Consider the following 22,050-nt stretch of genomic DNA (forward strand, 5'->3'; position numbering starts at 1 on the left):
TGAAGATATAGTTATGCTTATAATGGTAAAAAAGTTGCTCTGCAGTAGAAGAGAAATGGCTTACTGCCATTACTAGCCCTTACTGGCTAGCTTCTTGTGTAATACAGAATGCAATAGCCCAAGATGCTTGCTGAGAGGAGGAACAATACAAAATATGCCTTAGCAGCAGTGGTGCCAAAATATCTGGATAATGCCCCACGAATGCTGTTTTAAGAACACTCTGTTAACAAAATTTACTTTCACTTTATTAGAGTTATACTAGATGTAATAAAAGTTTATTTAAAACAGTGGACAGTGGTTAAGTAGTTGTCAGTATATTAGAAAATTGTGTTTTTTTCCACTGCAACCTTACAGGTACATTATGTCATTTAATAAGTTTTACATGCAAACTTTTTGGACCCGCTCCTTCAGGGAATAAAGGTAGAGGGGTTCTTCATCCCTTGTAGAGACAGATAAATACTTTTTACATCACTGTAGGAGCAGTACGTTGGACTTCAGTGAAAGCTAGTAAATAAAATGTAGTTTGTTTATGACTTCTGGGTCATTCCAAACATACTTTCATTCCTTAGAGATTGCTCTCCCTAGGCTAGCCTAATTTAGTTTATTATTTCTGCCTTTTGCTATCTTGCCATTCAAGTCCTTGTTGGTTTGACTGAATTCTTGCTAGCATGTATTTCTGAGGCTTCAAGGGGTTGAAGTTTTTTGCCACATCGTCTCTACAATAATATGTACATATGACTGTGTGCATCTGAGTATGTATACTTGTGTATAATAAAATCTGTGCATTTGAAAAGACAAAAAAATTTGTTAGAGTGCTGATGGAAGAAAGGTAAAGAAGTAAGCTTTTCAAATTCAAATTCAAATTACAATAATTCAGTTAAAAGTGAACAATTGGAAAATGCTTAAATATTAAAAAATTCTAGCTTAAATACTAAATGTGTGTCCGTAGTTCTTAAATCTGTGAGCACTCACTGCTCTACCAGAAAGTTGCTTTCTTTCTTGAGGACCGAAGGGATGCAGTTTGCAATGTAGCACTTAGGTAAGTGAAGCTGGCTTTAAAAGCTGTAGGACAAATTACTGAAACCAGGAAGAAGAAACAACATTGAACATAATATTCTCAGAAATGTGTTTTCTGATATCTTGACTAGTTTGTTTGTAATTTTATCAGCTAGCTTTTTTTAACCATCCAAATACTAGAACCTTTCAACACAATCTTCGCCCTTTTTACTGTACAACATGAAGAAACTAATCTGATGCTTTACCTCAATCTTGTCAAATGTTCCTTTGTCTCAGCTGTACTGAGAACTTGTTCTTGTTTCAGGTATCTCTGAAATTTAAAATGGAGTTTCTCAAAGGGGAGGGCTGTATTCTGATTAGCTGCCAATATCTCTCGGCATTTTACACCTAATAGCCGCAATTTTTATTTGCTTATGACACTTGTCTCATAAGGGTTTTCAGAGCTCTAGAAGTGCTGTAAGACTTAGGATGTGTGTACCACTTGAAACTAACACTAATTCGTACAGAATTCATTAAGCTTACATTTTAAAAGTAGAGTTGGATAAATTACTTTGGCAGTTGACCTGAATCCTTGAGATAAACGCTGAAGCACATAATGCAGCTGCATGTCAGTATTAATAACAAGCACTAGCACACTAAAATGTGTGTGTACCCCACATAATACTGAAATTTCTTGCTTCAGCCACTGAAAATGTCCATGTTTTCTGTCTAATGATAGACTAGTGGGGTTTCTTTAAAAAAAAAAAAAAGCTGTGTTAACCACTGTGGAAGGTGGTTGTTGGCTGGTTGTCTACTGGAATCCTAATCTCTGATCATCTGACCTTTCTGAAATCACAGTCTGTTTTCATTACAGCTTGGATCTCATTGTTCTGTTACACAGGTTAGGGTGCCCTGGGTTTACACTGCCAGAATATCAGCCAACACCAGTAGAAGGAGGAGCTTCAAAATCCCTCTTTTTTCCAGATGAAGCCATCAATAAACATCCTAGATTTAGGTAAGACTATTTGGGAAATTTGAGAACTTGAATATTTTGTCTCTACCTAAATATCATAGATGTATCTGCAAATTCTTCACATTACTGGAATAGAGAGCTCTGTTGCTGGTTGCTGTAGATATCACAAGGACTTGCACAGAAATAGTTGTGATGACTTGTATTTTCTTTTCAAAGTGTCTTGAAAATTAATTGTTAAGTAAAAGGAACTTTATATAATAATTGACACTATTATGGGGCAAAAAATGTTGATTTTGCTACTGCAAAATTGTTTCTAGTTTGAAATCCTGTACCTAAATGCTTCCATCACGGTTAATCCAGCTCCCACTTAGGTATGTCGCAGTGACATCTCTGTACTCAGTAGCTTGCCCTAGTTACTCTGAAATGGATGATGTACTTCTCACTGTGACGGGAGACTTTGGACAAGGAAAATTACTCTGTTTAAAAACTAAGCATACCTTTTAGTTTGGCCTTGGATTCTTTGGGTCTGTAGCCTTTTGCTTCTGACTCTTTTATCAGTATTGTACTGTGAAGTCCATCAAAATAAGACTGACTTTAGTGAAGAAAAATTCAGTGTTGTATCTTTTACAGTCTATCTTAAAACTAGGAAGAGAAGCATCCTGAAGGAGAGTGCTCAAAATAAATAAAAAGTTGACATTCTGAAATCCTAAAAATTGTTGAGAAAGTAGCTGCAAATATATTTGCATAAAGAGAAAATTTCATGTAATTCAAAAAACTACTTCTTTTGTCATAGTACACTGACCAGAAATATTCGACACCGAAGAGGAGAGAAGGTTGTGATAAACGTACCACGTGAGTAAATTCAGTCTTATCTTGGTTCTTTTTCAAAATAATTGTTTAGTCTCATGCTCTGAGTTACTGAGTGCCTGTATTTTCCACACAGTATTTAAGGATAAGAACACACCATCACCTTTCATTGAAACATTTCCTAACGATGATGGGGAAGCAGCAAAGGCAGCTAAGCCGGACTACATATATATGGATGCTATGGGTTTTGGAATGGGAAACTGTTGTCTCCAGGTAAAATGCATCTGCTTTCAAGATGTTCTTGCATATTGACTTTTCTAAACACTTCCCTTTTCAAGACTTGTCTTATGTCTACTTTCACTTTCTCCAACTGATGTGTTGTACATCAGTGTGGCAAAAGGGGAGATAAAAGAACAAGTGGTGTATCTAGTATTCTAGTCTTAAAATCCAAGTATAGTGGATTTTGTGGCCAGGTTTTTGTAGCAGAGGAGCTGCAGGGATGGCTGCTATGAGAAGGTTCTTCTGCCATGAGAAGGAAGCTTCTCCCATCTCCAACAGAGCCAATGCCAGCTGGCTTCAAGACAGACCCACCACTGGCCAAGACTGAGCCCAGCAGTGACAGTGGTAGCACCTCTAAGATAAGTACAATAAGGAGGGGAAAAACTGCGCAGTGACACTGCAAATGAAGATAGGAATGAGAATATGTAAGAGGAACAGCTCTACAGGCACCAAGGTTGGTGAAGAAGCATGGGGAGGAGGTATTCAAGGTGACGGAACTGAGATTCCCTTGGAGCCTGCAGTGAATATTGTGGTGAGGCAGGAGGTTGGCATTGGAGCAGACATCCACCTGCAGCCCTTGGAGGACCCCCCACCAAAACAGGTGGATGCATGAAGGAGGCAGGACCTGTCACCCCATGGAGTACCCATAATGGAGCAGTCAGTTCCTGAAAGACTGAACCCTGTGAGAAGGGACCCATGCTGGAGCAGTTAAGGGAAGGGCTGTTGTGGTTTAAACCCAGACAGCAAATGAGTACCATGCTGTTGCTCCCTCACACACAAGTATACCCCCTTGCTTCTGGTGGGATGAGGAGGCAAATCAGAAAAAGTTGAAGCTTGTGGGTTGAGATAAAAACTTCTTATTAATTGAAATAAAATATAATAATAATGGAAATGAAAATTAGAGAGTGGGGGAATAAAACTCAAGAAAAAAGTGGTGCTCAGCAGTACAATTGCTCACAACCTGCTGACAAATGCTCAGCCTGTCCCCGAGCAGCAATTGGCCCCTCCCAACCAACTCTCCCAGTTTATGTACTGAGCGTGATGCCATATGGTATGGGATATCCTTTTTGCCAATTCAGGTCCCAGCTGTGCTCCCTCCTGGCTTCTTGTGCACCTGCTCACTGGGAGAGCGTGGGAAACTGAGAAGTCCTTAATTTAGAGTAAGCCCTGCTCAGCAAGAACTAAAACATCAGTGTGTTATCAACATTATTTCCATACTGAATCCAAAACACAGAATTGCACCCAGCCACTGGGAACTAAATTAATTATCCCCGCTGATGCCAGGACAAAGACTCATGTTGGAGCAGTGAACATGTTCATTGGAGGACTGTCCCAGGGAAGGGAGCCCATACTGAAGCAAGAGTGTGAGGAGTATCCCTCAGTTTCCCTGAAGGGAAAGGAGCAGCACAGACAATGCATGATGAACTGACCACAGCCTTCATTCCTCAATTCTCTTGCTCTACTGGGAGGGGAGGAAGTAGAGAATTTGGGAGTGAAGTGGATTTTAAGATTTGGGTTTTATTTCTCGTAATTCTACTCTGATTTGACTTGTAATAAATTCAATTAATTTCTCCAAGGTAGGCCTGTTTTCCTGTGACAGTTACTGATGAGTGATCTCCACCACACCAAGTTGGGTCAGTGCTGGTCTGCTGGAGGGTAGGAGGCTCTGCAGAGGGTCCTAGATAGGCTGGATCAATGGGACAAGGCCAATTTTATGTGATCCAGTAAGACAAAGTGCTGGGTCCTGCACTTCGGCCACCACAGCCCCATGCAGAGCTACAGGGTGGGGAAAGAGCCTGGAAAGCTTCCTGGTGGAAGAGAACTTGGGGATGCTGGTTGACATCCAGCTGAACATGAGCCAGCATGTGTCCAGGTGGCCAGGAAGGCAGTGGCATCCTGGCCTGTGTCAGCAGCAGTGTGGCCAGCAGGAGCAGGGCAGGGATTGTCCCCCTGTCCTGGGCACTGCTGAGGCCACACCTGGAGTGCTGTGTCCAGTTCTGGGCCCCTCCCTGTGAGAAAGACACTGAGGGGCTGGAGCGAGTCCAGGGAAGGGCAGTGGAGCTGGGGAAGGGTCTGGGGCACGAGTCCTGTGAGGAGCAGCTGAGGGAGCTGGGGGTGTTCAGCCTGAAAAAAAGGAGGCTCAGGGAAGACCTCACTGCTGTCTACAGCTGCCTGAAAAGAGGCTGTAGCAAGGTTGGTGTTGGCCTCTTCTATCAGGGCAACCAGTGCCAGGACAAGAGGAAATGTCTTCAAGCTGCACCAAGGGAGGTTCAGGTTGGAAATCGGGAAGAAGTTCTTCACAGAAGGGGTGATTATTGGAATGGGCTGCCCTGGGAGGTGGTGGAGTCACTGTACCTGGAGGTGTTTAAGGAAATATTGGATGTGCACTCAGTGCCATGGTCTAATTTACAAGGTGGTGTTCAGTCATAGACTGGCCTCAGTCATCTCAGAGGTCATTTCCAACCTAATTGATTCTGTGATCTCTCCCTGGCCTTACCTTGATCCTTCTGTTACATTTTCTCTTCCTTGACCAGGAAAAGAAAGGAATGATGGCTTTGGTGGATATCTGGCATTCAGCCAGGGTCAATCCAGTATACCAGGTTTATTTGCTTGCATGTTACGGGTTTTTTCTGCTAATATTCAAATGTAATTGGATGACTTGCTGAGAGGGTTTCTTGAATTTGTCAAGCCACATTTGATCAAGCACCTGCTTCTCAAACTCCAGCATTTTCCAGGTGTGAAAGGTCATCTTCCACTCTGGTCATCTTTGAGGCATGACCAGAGGACACTGTGGAGATGAAAACTGAGCTCTCTTGTAGAAATGGGAGAGGTTTTTTAGTTACTCATTTTGGGTATTCTCCTTCTTCTGCACCCTTAGAACTGCAAAAGCAGGGAGTGGCAAGAGGTTGTGAGAATATTTTTAAAAATAAGTAGCTTTCTGTTTTTGTTAAATTTTTATTCATTGACAAACTCCTATCATGAACTCCTACAAAGTTTCTCATTCTTAAATATTTTTAGCTATCTGCTAAGGAGTTGTTTCCTCACTGCTTGTACCACAAACCTACCAAATCCATGTGGGTAGTAGTCTTCTCTGACTGTGTGCTGAGAGATATTTTTGGTTCTGTTTTCTCTCTTTAGACCATGCCCACTTTATATGTTTTTGGTGATTTGCCTGAGTTATTCCTGTCTCACAGTATCTTCCCTTTAAATCCAGGTGCTGAATATTAAGAGTGCTTTAATCCTTTCATTTTCTGTTTGCTTTAAATGTTTCTCTGATGCTGAGCACTAACACCTTAGGTAATCATGGTTTATTTGAGTCTTGATAAAATGTGCCTGTTGCCACCACAGTCTTGGAAGGAGAGCTAGGAAGAGGCTAGTGTTAACTCTCTATGGGATTAAAGGAAATTCTTCAGGCTCTTGTTTCATAGCAGGGACAGAAAACCTCATAAAAAGCACTCCCTTTGAGCTTGCAAAACTAGAAAAGCTGTATAAATAAAAGTTCCTGACAGGTGCTACATACAGTTTCTTGTCACTAGGGCAAACTAAAGCTAATCTGATGAGATAGTAAAGTGTACATAATACTATATGGTTTTACGAGGTGTTGGTTTGCCGTGGTTTGTTTTATACCGTCTCTCTTATTTAAGACCAATAAAAGAAATCCTGCCTTATTCAGTCATTGTATGAACTTTAAAAACATTATTAAATTCCTTTTGAAAGGAGTACTATTTTACTACTGCATACTACTACATTTTATTGCTACATTCTGGTAATCAGTGGCCAAATTCAAATTTGGTAGTCGTGTTATTATCAAAGGGAGAATGAAAACAAGGCTGGCAGCTGCTTCTGTATTAACTGATAATGCCTGATAACTGACTAGAAGAAAACATGTATGACCCACCTATTTTTTTAAGGTAGTTTGTAGTATATATGCTTCCTTTTGTGTTTGGGGGGTGGTCTTGTTGGTTTGGTTTTTGTTCCTTTTTTTAGTACTCCACACCAAGCGACAACTTGATGGATTTCCTGAGGTAAAAATAATGTCCTGATGAGCCTGGGCTGGGATGGCCTGCATTGGCAGTGCCTATAGGCCTTCTGGAGAAGACAGCCATGCCCTTTTCCTCTGTAATGGGACATTTGTCTAGAAACCATGTTGAGTATCAGATTTAATGTGGTTTGGAATAAACATAAAAGGAAAGGGGAGGCCAGTTTCACTGTCTGGGGAGAGTGTGGGTATGCTGTCAACCCACCCCACTTAAAGGCTGGCTTCCTAGTGCTGAATGTCCAAAATAAGCGATGAAAAATCATACTTGCCTGCTTTTCTGTAAGATAATTAATCTTGTCTTTTAACCTAACTGTATTTTTGTTTGTTTCCCTTTGTTTTTTTCTGAAAAAACAAAACAAGCCACTTGAAGGATAACATAGAAGGAATATTTCTCCACAGTACAGCTGTTTTCTAATTTGGGATGTTTTCATGAATATTGGATGAAGATTTAAAAAGACAAAACAAACACAGACAAATCCCATATTTCCCCTTTATCACCAACATCAACATCCCCCCAAAAAATCCATCACTGAGGCACCTGTGAATTCAGGAGTTTTGGAGGGATTTGCTGGTTGTTTTTTAAAGTCTTACTTGAGGTGCAATTTGGTTTAGTGGCAAGCTGAGAAGAATATTAGTGTATTGTGGGATGCTCTAATTAATATCCTTGGAAGAGGAAAGCCTGTGTCAACTGGAATTCTTCAAGACAGTGAGCAGAGATGTTGATTGGGAGCTGAAGCTTGTTGTATAATGTTACAGTAGTGGTACAGGGGTACGTTCCCATCTAAGTTTTCCTCTGATCTGTGAATACATGAACAGCTAAGACAAAGGGAGTTTTGAGACTGATCACTCTGTGCAGTTTTAAAATTCATAAAGTGTCGGTTTGCAAAGTCCAGAGGGTAAGGTGTGCTACTATAAATGTGTCTTCCGTTTAATACTGCTCTGAGTAAATTTCACAAAAATATTACAAAGGAGTTACATATTCCAGTGGCCTGTCTATGGCAGGGCTTCCAAAGCATTAATGCCTTCTGCAAATAATTTTTCTTTTCTATTTTTTTGCTGGGTTCTGTCCTCTAATACAGAAAAAGCTGGAGGGTTTTGGGGTTTTTTTGGTTCTTTTTTTTTTTTTAATGAAAGTTACAGTAGACACACAGATATTCTTTTTTTCCCCACAGTTTTTCAAGATCAAAGGCATCTTGAAATGTTCTTTAAAACAGGATTAGCGTCACATAAAGCAAATGTTAAATCTACAATAGAGTCTGATTGTTGTTCTAAGTAAGTAGGTTCCTGGCTTACTTCCTGAAGGTGCATTATTCACCCATGTGTACTCTAGATGTTAACTCAGTTTTCTTTGATTCTGGCAAGTGTTTATATATTCTGCCTCACTGTAGAAGCACTATGGTCTGAAATCTTTTAATGAACATGGAAATGGCATGAAAAGAAGCTTGTAATATAAATGCTACTGATAAGTGGGGCAGAAATATGTCCAAGACTTGGGGGGAAAACCCACACAAAAAAAAACCTAACAAAAGAAACAAAAGCTTTTAGTATGTAAATAATTTTATTATATACTTTATTTTAACTCTACGAAGACTGTTGTATGATTATAGAAATTTGATAGCAACTGTACATCTTCCAACAGGTAACATTTCAAGCTTGCAGCATTTCTGAAGCAAGGTATCTCTATGATCAGCTAGCTACGATTTGTCCCATTGTGGTAAGTAAACATCTGTCAGATGAACTCTCTCTTAGTGGCAAAAACCACTATATATTAAAAAAAAATACCCAAATTGCAAGCTCAGAAATTGGGTGCTCTGGGAGAAGGCTCTTTCTAGGTTGTCACATGAGTCATGTTAACTATTCAATGTGCAGATGACACCACAAAACAGATAATATCTGTTCCTTCTTGGTCCTTGTGTCTGTTTCTTCCCTTCTGCTCTCATTCCCACATACATGAGACTTATTGAATAGTTTTAGAAATATTTGTGGGCAGTTTCTCATGAAAATAAGGCAAGCTTGCTCCTTAAAATGATTTTTAGTTTTTCAACTGGTGTTGGAAACCCTCTGGTGTTACAGAGGGTTTCAGGTTAAGTTTAAATCTTTTATAAGCATTTTGTAATAAACAACTGTTTGTAACAGTAGTTATGAAAATAAAGTGTCTGTCTGGTCTGGATGATGAGTAGATCCTGCTCTGAATGAAATATGTTCCAGCTGTGTTACTAAGGTGCTTGGCTAAACAAAAATAAACAAAATAAAATGATTGCCAGGTCAACTTTGGAAGTGAGCAAGCAGAATACTTGCTGATTTCTCTCAAAAGTGCTTCTGCTTGTGTCATTTTTGTGTTCCTTAAATGCTGATCTGTAGAGGTAAAATATTTGGAATGTCAGATGCCACTTCGGGAATGCTAACCTTTGACACAGGCATTTTTTTGAGATAGCAGTTGAGATATTTCTGCTATGAAATACATATTAAATGAATTATATGTACTTCAGTTTCCTCTGAATCCCTTTCCAGTGGGGTTGTATTTTGCTTTTGGTTCCTTGGCCTGTCCTTTGTCTTGATATCAGGCTGTTTCATTTTAGATGGCGTTGAGTGCTGCATCTCCCTTCTACAGAGGCTACGTGTCTGACATTGACTGTCGCTGGGGAGTGATCTCAGCTTCCGTGGATGATCGAACGCGGGAGGAGAGAGGGCTAGAGGTAAGCTGTGTTATGTAGTAGGTGTCTGGGTTTTTTCAGGCAAAAAAGTTAAATCTCCTTTAGTATCAAATTCTGCTTGTGCTCATCAGAATCCCTGATGAGAGAATGTGATTGTCTTTGTGGTAAATACAGGAGAGATGGTGTAAACACTCACCTTGGTTGGTGAGTTTGTGTTAACAAATGCGTATTTTTAATTAGGTATGGAATCCCAATCTTCCACATCTGGCTGAAAAGGGCCTCCATGATGAAACTTTCTAATTTATGCTTGAGCCCAAAATTCAAAAATTGCACTAGGTTAATTAGCAGGTAGTATGAACTAGAGCTAAATCAAGAGAATCAGATGTCAGAACTTGTAGAGTTTCTCTAAGCAGGAATTTCCATTCAAGGCACTTACAAAATTACTTAAAATAAATACTTCTTAAAATTTACTTGAAATATTTCTTGAACTACCTGTTTTAAGGGCATCTCTAACAGTGTGCACATGGTGAAACTGGTATGTGTTTAATGCTTTCCAGGTGCTTGGGGTAATGGTGTATTACATCAGGAAAACATTTCTGCTTCTAGAGAATTCTAGTCAGTGTGTGATGACTGATTTTTGCTCAGATATGTGTCTGCAAACAAAATAATTGTAATTCCAGAATCACTTTATATTGAGCCTATTTAAGACTCGTGCTTTTAATAATTTTAATTGAGGTTGTAGGGTTTTTTAAATAGGATAATAATTCTCAACATGTCATTAGTGAGCAAAACTTAGGTAACATTGTTAACAAGCTGTTAAAATATTGTATTCTTAAATTATATAGCCACTGAAGAACAGCCATTATAGAATCAGTAAATCCAGATATGATTCCATAGACAGTTATCTATCTGAATGTGGTGAGAAATACAATGACATTGATTTGACAATAGACAAAGATATCTACGAGCACCTAATAAAGGAAGGTAAGTGTTTGCTTCATTATGAGCAGGTTAAGAATTATGTTTGCAGTGTGTGGGGATATTTTATATTTTTATTCTTGTTTGTTACAAACATTGTGCAGCCCTCAGAGTGACTCCTACTTGGGAAGTATCTGTGCAGAGTGGTCTTGAGAGCTTTTAAAAAAGGATTCACTTTTAACAGAAACTGTCCCTAATGCATCAAACTGAGTTTCTCTAGCTGGAATTCATGTTTTATTTTTACGGAGAGCTGAACTGCTTTAGGAAACATGGCACAGAATGCATCAGGAAACAGGAAGAATGGCAGCCACTACCAATATTCAGCTGCCATTTCCAAACAAGAACCTGTTTGGGTTTGGGTTTTTTTATCTTTTTAATCATTTCCTTCCTTCCTGAAGTCATTGCTTTAACAGGATGTGGTGGGTTGAGGTAGCATTGCAGTGTTAGATATTTTCAGTCTTGTAAAAAAAATAATTTCCTAGAGCCTGTTTTGATATGTGTGAATTGTTTGTTTGCATTTTCATTTTGTAGGTATTGACCACCTTTTGGCACAGCATATTGCACACTTGTTCATTCGAGACCCATTGACTTTGTTTGAGGAGAAAATACATCTAGATGATGCAAATGAATCCGACCATTTTGAGGTTACGTCTGCTATAGAGGAATTTAATATATATATAAATATATAATTGCTTATTTTTATAATACTAAATAATTGGAGGATGGCTGTATTAGCTAAGAATTTTTTCATTAATTTTTCACTTCAGCCAGTTTTTTAGCATATAACTTTGCAGTTATAAGCACATTCATTTATTCATTTTATCTTCTATTTAGAAGGTAATGGCTTATACTTTAAACCAAATAAAATATGAAGAGCCTAAATTATAACTATATATATAAATGTTAAGGGGAACCATCCATTTTTAAGGCTTCCTAAAAACTGGTTTGTATTTTATTTATGTAGAAATCTCTCTTTTACAGATTTATGAGGTAATAGCTATGGTAATATTAGGCCTTTTTAGTTCAGGATGTGGCAGCCCCTCATGAACAAGTAAAGTCAGCTGCATGCCAGTCCCTTAGTGTCTTGTGCATAATACTCAACCAAAACAGCAAGAGAAAGTAGAACATATTTGCTCCTAGGATGGGTAGTTGTACTGTGAGCTTTAGGAAGTTACAGCACTTACTTTGGAACCGCTTTTCTAACCTGCTACACTGTTCCACAGAAAAGACTAGGACTCTATTTTTCTACAATTATATTATAGAATTATGTGTATCTCGATTGTGACAGATTATTTCATGTGCTTTGCAGAATATTCAGTCTACAAACTGGCAGACGATGAGATTTAAGCCACCACCTCCAAATTCAGATATTGGATGGAGAGTGGAATTCAGACCTATGGAGGTAAGGAAGACATCAGTATGTACAAGAGCACATTTCCTTTTAAGTGGAACAGTACCAGGCATTCTGCCATCCAGTATCAAACTCCTATTACTTGTGCTGTGTTTTCTCCCCTTTGATTTGCTAGATGCAAGTGAAGTGGACAGCAGTATTTAATCAGACACGGACTATGGGAATGTAACTGACAGGAGAATCCACTGCAGCACATCAACACATGCTAATGGATTTGGGGTGATGGGGAAAGGAATTAGGCTTGTATTAAAGCAGCAGTAAACAAAGCCCTATTTAGCTTCTAGAGACTGTATTTCTCCAGTACATTTCCTGGTACTGAACAATTCCAGTGTCACGGTTTGCTTTTTTCACAAGTGCTTTTTTTCTATAGCTGTCTGTTTCTAAGCTCTCTGAATTTAATCCTTTTAAAGGAGAAATTTAAAAGCTATTGTACTTCTGTAATTAGACAGAGAGCCTGAAGGTGCAGGTTATTAGTCTCTTGAAACACAAGTGTGCTTCGCATCGAATTGCAGGGTTGAGTTTGTTGAAGCGTGTGCGTGCATTGAGCCCTGGAAGTCACTGCTGGTGACGGCGCGTGTGCATCACCCCTGGGCAAGTACAGTGTGTGTGAACACAAGTGGCTACATGAACATCCGAGTCAAACTGTTCCAGACTGTCCTTGCATGAGTCCTTGTTCCCTCTAAAGTAATGGAATCTTACTCCTTTCATGTCTAGGTCCAGTTAACAGACTTTGAAAACTCTGCATATGTTGTGTTTGTGGTATTGCTAACCAGAGTGATTCTGTCATATAAACTGGATTTTCTCATTCCTTTGTCCAAGGTAGGTGTGAAAGATCAGATCTGTTAGAGCTAAATGTTATGCATCAAGTGTTATTTTTATCCCCTGCAAGCTAGGAAATAATATTTGTCCACTTACAGAACAGTCATTTTTATCTTCCAGTCAGTTTTCATCTGTACCAGTACTTTGAATTAATTTAAACTCTACAGTATTAAAATAAATACTTTACTGCTGTCTTATGGAATTAAACATGGGCAAATGCTGTAGGAATTTCTGTGATGCCTAGCAGTGTCTAACTGCTGCAGAAGTGTTGAGAAATAACATTGTCACAAGGCTGTTTTGAGGCTGGAAAAGGGTATGTTGCCCCTATTTTACATGCAGAGGGGGAAATAACCTGTGGAAGTCAAAATAAAAAAATACTGCTGATTCTGATCACAACTGTGACTTGTCTTTAGACAGACAAGCCATGAAAAATGTATTTTTTCCTCAATCTCTCCCTCACAATTGCTGAATTGTTTTGTGTGAAACTGTCCTTGCATGTCCTCTTTCTGAGGCACTTGACCAAAAAAATGTCTTTTGGGATGGATGTTCCTGTGATGTTATAGGTAACTTTAAAAAAGATCTTGTAGGGCAGGAGGGCTTTTGACACTATGCTGGAAAATCCAGCATAGCCGTAGTATCCTATGGCTTTTCATAGGGTTTTTTAATTACAATGGAGAAAAATACTGAAGTTGTAAATTTACAGTAATCATACCATACATACATGGTATGATTTGGTATGACTTCTAAAAGGAGATTTCAGGGAGTTCAGACTGCATAAATAATGCAGCAGTTTAGCCCTTAGATTACATAATTACATTGTTATTTGAGTGTCTCAAAAGCAGCAAATTTTTAACTACCAGTTAAGAGTGAATAAGAGATCAGGTGCTGAAATAACCTGAACAGATTTGGAGGGCTGAGCTTGCCAAGCAATTTGGCAGGTAATGCAACACAGAATTGCACAACCATTGGTAAGCCTGTCTCTTTTAAGTAAAATAATAGGGGGTTATGGGGCTAATCTCACACTAATCTTGGCTGTCTGATTGGATGTGGTTGAACACTCATCAGCTGAGACTGGAGTTCTTTCATACTTTCAAAACAACCTGTTGTGTAAATAGGTTTCATAATATAAAATTAACTGAAAACAGCTTTGAAAGGTAAAAAGTAAGTGAAGATTTTGCATAGCCTTTAGTTAAAGATCAGACAAAGAATTCAGCAAATTATATCTTTTTCTGAAGACAGTATGATAAAGCTGATGTCCAAAAGCTGTATGATGTTAATTCCCTGAGAACACAAACCAAAGAACTTGGACAAAATCTTCCATCCAGAAAGACAGAGCAATGCTTATGTCATTTGCAAAGCAAACGTTGTAATTTGGAGGACTTTCGAGAAGCCTGAAATTTACAATTTTTTTGCTAGCAATCTGAGTTTAAATATCTTAACAGGTGTTTGGGAATGGAATAGATACAACTCCTGTACAAACTTATTTGAATGCTGTTTCTGAAAGTTTGTTTAATGCAGTGATAATTCTTCTAAAGACAATGATGATTTTGTTAATAAAAGCAGCAAATCATGGCTAGGAAAATTGAAAATTTCTTCTTCCGTACTTACTTAAATTTCATCCAAATATGCAAAGAAGTCTGCCAGAAGGGATGCAAACTGTTAATCATAACTGTTCCCATGTTTTCATCCAAATCTAAATTAGCATAGCATGTTCTAACATGATACCATTACCTATTCTGCCGGAGACCCAGTTTCATAAAATGTCATCTATTCCTGGGTTTGTCCTGGACCCTGAACAATGAAATAAACCTTCACTTCACAGCTTGACCTTGTGTGATGAAATAGTAAGAAATACAGTAGATGTTTCAACTTGTAAAACCCAATTGTGACAGTTTGGTAGAATCCTACTTTTCTAAAATGTCACAGATCTTTGAAATACTTTTTTTGCCAGGTGGATGAAAACATGAAGGTGGCCCAGAAAAGAGATGCCGTACGACAGGGAATGTTCTACTTCAGAAAAGATATATGCAAAGGTATCACATCAAGTAATATGACTAACATAGTTGTGGACATTTAGCGCATTTCTTGCCTTTTAACCATTTTTCCCTTTGTCACACATGAAGGTGGAAATGCTGTTGTGGATGGATGTGGCTCTGCACAGAATGGAACAGGCACCGACACAGAAGAGTACACCTTAATGAGCATTGATACAATTATCAATGGGAAGGTCATAGCCTCTTCTACCTGGAATACATTCTATTCTACCCTCCTATAAACCAGACTGAGTGTGATTTATGCTTATTCTGTTCTCTTACACAGGAAGGAGTCTTTCCTGGTTTGATCCCAATTTTGAATTCCTATCTTGAAAACATGGAAGTGGATGTGGACACAAGATGCACCATCCTAAACTATCTGAAGCTAATTAAAAAGAGAGCTTCTGGTATGTTTGACATTTTTGGATATTGACTTTCTTGGCATTTTTCAACCTCCAGTTGGATAAGACTGGTGGGAGCTGTGGGTGTCTCGTTAGCTGTTGAATCGTTAGAGCGAAGGACTGGAGTGCGTTCTCTGGCTTAAATCTTGTCCTGTCTATTTTTGATTTTTAATGTTTAGTGATCCATTTTTTAGAACTTAAATTAGGAGTAACTGATAGAGTGACAATTATGGTTTAGATGGTAGTATATACCCAGGCCTTGATTTTGCTTTTCAACACTGTTTACTGCTGCTTTTGCTGCTGTATTGTCCATTTCGTAGTAGTCTAAACATACACATACATAGTCCACTTTGCCCTGTCAGTTGAGTATTGTAAGAGTATTTGAGACTGGGTCTGATACTTTGCCTGATATTACTGGTGTGACTCCAAAGCTTACTCCTCCAAAGCATTCTTAAGTCTAAACTCAGGTCTGCTAGATCATGGGACCTAGACTTTAGCTCACTGACAAGTCCTTCCACAAGTAGCAGAACTATAAGGCAGAGCAGAGCAGGCTCTTCCACTGTTTTTCCCACATTGCAGTGTTTTTCAAGACAGGTTATAATGACTGTTTGCTTATGTTTCTTTTTAATATGCAGCAGTATAATGAGTGAAAGATGCAGACTAAACTTAATTCAGAACTGTGTGCTTAACTGCATTGATGTAAATAATAATTCAGCTAGATGGTTAATTTTAGCCTCATAAGTCAAGATTTTTTTTTTCTTCCTCCCCATCCCGAGTTTTAAACTAAAGTGTTACATTCCTTTTTAATTCTTGAAAATTGCTGTAGAAGTTTCTAGGGTAAAGACTTTTCTAAAGCTGAGGTGGAAATCGGGATTTTATCTTATCTGGCAATTCACTAATTTAGCAGTTCTTCAGAATGGTAACATGTTTTTAAACACCCCCTTGTCTGCTGGTTTGGGTTTTTTTCCTTCAGAGAAATGGTCTTGAGAAAACACGGAATTAATAACTCTACCAGGGTCTTTTTGCTAAGGCCTGGTGACCTGGGTCCAACCCCAGCTGCAGGTGTTCCCCACCAAAGAAAAGGTTTGCTACCTAGTGCAAAGTTTCAGGCATTGCAAAAGTCGGCTCCTGTATTTACACAGACCTAAAAGCTGTGAAAGCAAGGTAGATAAGAGTGTAGGTTTATAGTTCAGCTCTTATGAACTGAAATGACTTTTAAATGAGGCTTCTTAAAAGCTAGAATTCACAGAATAAAAAACCATTAGGTATTGTATTACCGTGCCACAATGTTTCTCATTTGTGAGCTTTGGATTATTCCAGTTTACTCTTGATCTTAAATCAAATGTTCCTGATCTGTAGCCTGTTTAGTATGAGTCATATCCACAGAGTGGCCATTTTTCAGATTTCTCACATGGTGAACACAGCTCTCATGAGTTAAGATCACTGACACCTCAGCTGCTGTGGCTGTAACCTTGCCCCAGCATAATTCATTTGAGCTTCAGTCACCACCTTCCTGCAGCACAGCAAGATAATTACCCTCCTGGTCTTTGTATAGCTGGTGTGTGACTGCCACCACTCAAGTGAGACTACAGATCTGCTAGGCCAGCAGCAGCTGCTGACCGGCACCAAATATTAATGAAAGCAGTACTGAGGTAGCAGCTTCAAGTTGTTCTTGTCCATGTGCTCTCATGGCTGCCCTCAGCGTGGTAATCACAGAACTTGATGAGCATTCACAGATTTCCATGATCTTTACCTTACCTTTCTTGAAGCAGATACACTTTTAGTCCCCCTGAAGTCATACAATAAGAAATTACACAATTCTATTATATGCTTTTTGAAAAAAAGTAATTCTGTAGTTTTTCATGTTTAAATGCTCATCACAGGTATTCCATCATATGCCTTCTAGTTCCTGTGCTGTAGGATCATGTTTATTTACTCACTTGTCATCAGCATTCATAATTGTGCAGACTTCTCCAGTATATGGTTGTTCCAGAACTTAGTCCCTCTGCCTCTCTCTTTGCCTGGAAGGTGTATCACACCTTTTGTCAGCCAGTGGTACTTTAGAGAGCTGCAGGCTGTGCTCCCAGTGAAGGTGTGCAGGGTTCTGCAGGGATAAGGAGTGCCTGGGCTGCCTGGCCACTAGGTGTCTGTGTTGGTGTGCACTGGACACTCCCTGGCTCCTCCAGCACTGATGCCTGCAAGGCTTGCACTTCAAACATGTCTCTTTTGAAGCTTCACTCATCTCCTGACTCCACTGACTTTCTTGCAGCCCCCCTGCTTCTTTTTGGTGTCAGAGAGTTTCATGTTGAGCTTTTAGTGCCTTCAACAAATCAAGCCTCTTAAGTAATTTTTTTCCTGCCCACTTATGTAGAAGTGTAAACTCTGGCCTCATTCCTTTAAAACATTACTTCTGGTTTTTGAACCACATTTTGATTTCTAGTAACCTTTTTAATTCTGCTGTTCTTTCCGGTACTTTCTGCAATTCTTCTGATTTGTCTTTGTGTACATTTGTTCAAAACCGCTGCTAGGATATTTTTAAATAGTGTTGGATTCTTCTTACTTTTTATTTGTTTTCCTTCATGCTTTCTCTAACTTGATTCCTCTTGCTTTTTATAATATGCTTAAACCAAAGACTTCTGTAGTGGAAGCCCTTGACTGTTTCCACTCTCACAATGAAGCTCATGTTCCAGTAACTAGCCATGAAAGTTTTTCTACGCTCTTTGAGCATCCCATCAGCCCATCTTAATGACTTAACTGTTAGTGTTACCTTAAACTTGTAGTAGTTAAGGTTTGCTTGCACATGCTGCATTCAGGAGCAAGATTCGTCAGCCTGGACACTGGTCCAGCCAGCCCCCAGCTGCTACTTCATGGGGATACCAGTCTCCTGCAAGTAGTGTTTGTCATCCAATGACCTTGTATAGAGGTGCTGGGGACCCTTAGGTACCTGCTGACCAACCCAAGAACTGGGGAGTGAAGCAGAGGCACTGTGTACAAACCAGAAGTCAGTATAGTTCGGAACCAGCCTATTTTTTGCTAGGGTACCTGGCAGAGGGAGAAAGAATAGTAAGCCAAGGTTGACTGATCAAAATTAGCAGCTCAGTTGGATGGCTCAACTACAGACTTATTTTATATAAATGTAGTAGTGCAGAGGTGTCTGTTGATTCATCTCAGCCAGATTCTCTGTTAAATGAAGTGTTTAAGACCTTTTGCTATTCAATCTGTTGGTAGCACCTGTTCCAGTTGCTACTTCTCTCTGCATTATGTCATTGAAACATCTGAAAGCTGGAAAATTGCACCAGGTAAGTGGCTTTTAGACTATCAGGGATATGCCAGCTTAATTGTGCCTGCAGTTTAGCCATATTTAAAAACCAAAAAGTATAGGAATGTGTTTCTTACAAAAGCATGGGCTAGTCATTAATTGTGTATATAGGACACAGAACATACAGGTGTTCTACTGCTAAATTAGATGTATAAACGGTGAAATTTTAATTTCTTTTTGCCCACAGGAGAATTAATGACAGTTGCTCGATGGATGAGGGAATTCATTGCACAGCATCCGGACTACAAGCAAGACAGTGTGATAACTGATGAAATTAATTACAGCCTTATGTGGAAATGCAACCAAATCGCTCAAGGCCAGGCAGAGTGTCCTGAACTATTGGGGGTAGGATTTAATAAGAAACAAAGTGGAAACAAAACTGACTCTTTGTAATCAGTGAATGAATGAATGCTTCTTAAATAATAAAAAGATTAAGCCTTTTAGCAAAGCACTAGCAAAGATACTGTGAATCTGGTACAGTTTCATGGTGTGAAGACCAAAACAGGGATACTGCACTATAAAATGGGCCAATCTGCCTAAATGTTCATTTAAGGCATCCTAAAATAGGCATATTCTTATTGTTAACATTTATACAATATACATGTAAATAGTAAAATATTTTTATGATTAACATCAATGTATTTTAATAACATTGTAACTAAGGTTATTGTGAATTAGCTTGTAACTTTTTTATGCTTAATATAGAAAGAAAAATTGTCATGAACAGCTTTGTAAATGTAATGGTACTTGTATATTATATGCATTCCAGTTACTGAATGTTTACTGTAATTTTTTTAACCTGGAATGTGCTAAGTAATTTACCTTATTGTGTAAGAAAAAAAAAAAAATCCTTCTGGATCTACCTGAATCACAGATGCTTTTTCCTTTTGGGTTTTGAAAGTATATAAGAACAGACAAATATATGTGAGTCCCAGTTGGTAATCTTAGAGCAGTTTCTTAGTTGCCACAAAACCTGCATCCACTTGTAAACTGTAAAACTCAGAGGAACAGATCTGTCTTTATTCAGATAATGCAAGTCAGCCTGTCTGCAGATGCACAGGTATTTTCTTCCCCTCTGAAATAAGCTATATGCTGTCTCAGTTCAGAAATCTGCCCAATGATTTCACAAAAAAGTAGTAATGGGAGATGTATCACAAGAGAGGAAGAAATGAGAGCTGGACATACAGCTCTCTTCACAGCCAGAGACACCTGCTCTGGACTTCAGCCTGCTTGACTGCTCTTCTCCCACATTGTTGCTGTTCCCATAGTCGACAATGACTGCAGCACAAAACCAAACGTGTGTCTATTCTTCCTGAAGGTTGAGTTTTTCATTTTATCATTTTGTTAATTATAAATATTTCTGTCAGCATGTTTATTTTCTATAAGGTAATTTATGTAGGCGGCTGGGGTTACCTACATAGCTGAAGTTATGGACAACTTGATCCCCTCTAGAAAACAGTTTAAAGAGAAATTTTGGAATGCACTAATCCTTTGAATTGGAAGTTGGTGTGGGGAGTGACTGTAAACTATTTCAATTCAGCCATTGTATATGTAAATAAAGCAAACTTAAGGGGCCTTTTTGATTTAGCTTCTTAACTGATTTCTACAAGTGAATTGCATTAGGGTAGAAGACGCAAAGCTTAATGGAAGCATATATAAATACCTAAGGTGTAATGATTTTTTAAACAGAACTAATGCAGAAACTGCAGTGAGAGGTGCACCAAGAAGCTTTTATGTACTGAATTACAATTTGTTCTGTGTTCACAGGTGTGCTTTAGAGAGTAAAAAGAATGCTCTTTTTCTGCAGTGGTGAAATTGTTTTAATTAAGATGTAGGCATATGCTAATTTAGTTTCTGTAATAAGGAAATAAAAATAAAATTTGCAGTATGTGTTGGTCACTTGCATGACTTGAACCCATGTTTTAAGATTAAAAAAGGGAGGAGTTGCATATCTGGCAAGTGTAAATTACCCAGACTCACATTGTTCACAGTGAGGCTTCTCAGGACTCAGACAAATGGTCTGACACTCTTACAGCAAAGAAGTCCTTGATATTGTCAAGGTAGCATCCGTCTGATTGCACAGCATGAGCTGCTATGCTTGGAAAACCCCTAAAAACAGTAGGAATGCTTTTCTGCTGGTAGTGCATCAGTACACATCCTTACTCCCTTTCAGTTGGCATTGAATCACCCTTCTGGCCAGCAATGTGCCCTGTAAGTTAGAGAACATTTTGTCATGACGCCTTAAAAGTTGTGGCCAGAAATTTCCCTCCTGAGTTCTTGTATGTGTGTTTCCAGAAGGGATGAGTGAGATCACAGAGCTGCTGCTCTTTTTTGAGACATTCATGGTTGCAGTGTCTAAGCATTGTACATTCAGTAGATGAAGAGTTCAGGTATGTGATCCAGTCTTTTCTTTACAGTGTGGTGAAGGCTGTCAGCACAAACGAGAGTTGCTGTAGGTACAGGGGCCAACCTTTGCCACTATCTTTGAATACAACTTAGAGGTGGCTCTGTTCTCTCTGTGTCCACTCTGAAGTAGAGAAGCAAACCCTAGTCCAAGCCTCAAGCCTAGGCTGAGCTTCTAAAGAGAGCATGAGAAGCTCCTTTGGGCTATGCATACAGGACTTTTGGCTCTGCAGTCATGAAATGCTTTCAAGAAAATAAGGACCTTTCCAACAACTGTAAGCAAAGGGAGGGGAAGAAGTATCAGGCAGCTGAGGTGAATTGTGATTGCTTCCTTGCCCAAGACTTTTAACTGTGCACCAGTCACAGCACTTGTGTTGGCCCCAGTTCAGCCCCAGTAACATGCTTCATGCCTTCCACTCAGTTTTCAGCTAGAAGATCCCATTGTGATCTCCAGAGGTCTTGATGCTATGAACACTGATGGCAGTTATCTCTTGCGTCAGACTGTGTTCAAGTGTCTTTGTTTCTGGATTTTTACAGCCATGCTTTTATTACATCCTTAAAATATGTCTCCTTTAGTTTGTGCACAGAGCTCTGCAAGCAGCTTGCCTTTCTGGGAGTGGTGCAAACCTGCTCCAGCCTTGGTTCCTCCCTCCACAGTGCCACAGGTACTGCCAGGAGTCTGTGCCATTGTGGATTTCCCACAGGACCACAGCCTCCTTTGGGCATCCATCTACTTTGCTGGGGGTTCTTGTAGAAGCTGTGGGTGGACCTCTGCATCCCCATGGACCTTCATGGGCTGCAGGGCCTCTTAGCTCTGGCACCTGGAACACCATCTCCCCCTCCTTTTTCTCTGACCTTGGTGTCTGCAGAGTTGTTTCTCACGCATATTCTCACTCCCTGTGTCCAGCTGAGTGCTGTTGTGCGTTTTTTTATCTTAA

The 22,050-nt window shown here is 39.3% G+C and overlaps 1 protein-coding gene across 7 annotated transcripts in view; it reads left to right on the plus strand.

Annotated features, from left to right (window-relative positions):
• Positions 1–20,608, plus strand: part of GCLC (glutamate-cysteine ligase catalytic subunit) — a 36,463-nt gene extending 15,855 nt beyond the window's left edge. For 2 of the 7 annotated variants that reach the window (XM_015622379.3, XM_033513024.1), the window contains 13 exons: positions 1,871–2,011; positions 2,763–2,821; positions 2,913–3,049; positions 8,734–8,808; positions 9,674–9,790; positions 10,594–10,732; positions 11,258–11,370; positions 12,036–12,128; positions 12,852–12,956; positions 14,908–14,989; positions 15,080–15,183; positions 15,276–15,396; positions 18,897–20,608. In XM_015622379.3, coding sequence (XP_015477865.1) covers positions 1,871–2,011; positions 2,763–2,821; positions 2,913–3,049; positions 8,734–8,808; positions 9,674–9,790; positions 10,594–10,732; positions 11,258–11,370; positions 12,036–12,128; positions 12,852–12,956; positions 14,908–14,989; positions 15,080–15,183; positions 15,276–15,396; positions 18,897–19,102 — 1,492 coding nt within the window. In that variant the 3' untranslated portion in view covers positions 19,103–20,608. The remainder of the gene's footprint in view (positions 1–1,870; positions 2,012–2,762; positions 2,822–2,912; positions 3,050–8,733; positions 8,809–9,673; positions 9,791–10,593; positions 10,733–11,257; positions 11,371–12,035; positions 12,129–12,851; positions 12,957–14,907; positions 14,990–15,079; positions 15,184–15,275; positions 15,397–18,896) is intronic. The other 5 variants (XM_015622380.3, XM_033513022.1, XM_015622381.3 and 2 more) reach the window with 5 other exon arrangements.
• The last annotated feature ends 1,442 nt before the right edge of the window (positions 20,609–22,050 follow it).

This window comes from Parus major, chromosome 3, assembly GCF_001522545.3.
Source record: "Parus major isolate Abel chromosome 3, Parus_major1.1, whole genome shotgun sequence".
In the NCBI taxonomy this organism is placed as follows: domain Eukaryota; kingdom Metazoa; phylum Chordata; class Aves; order Passeriformes; family Paridae; genus Parus; species Parus major.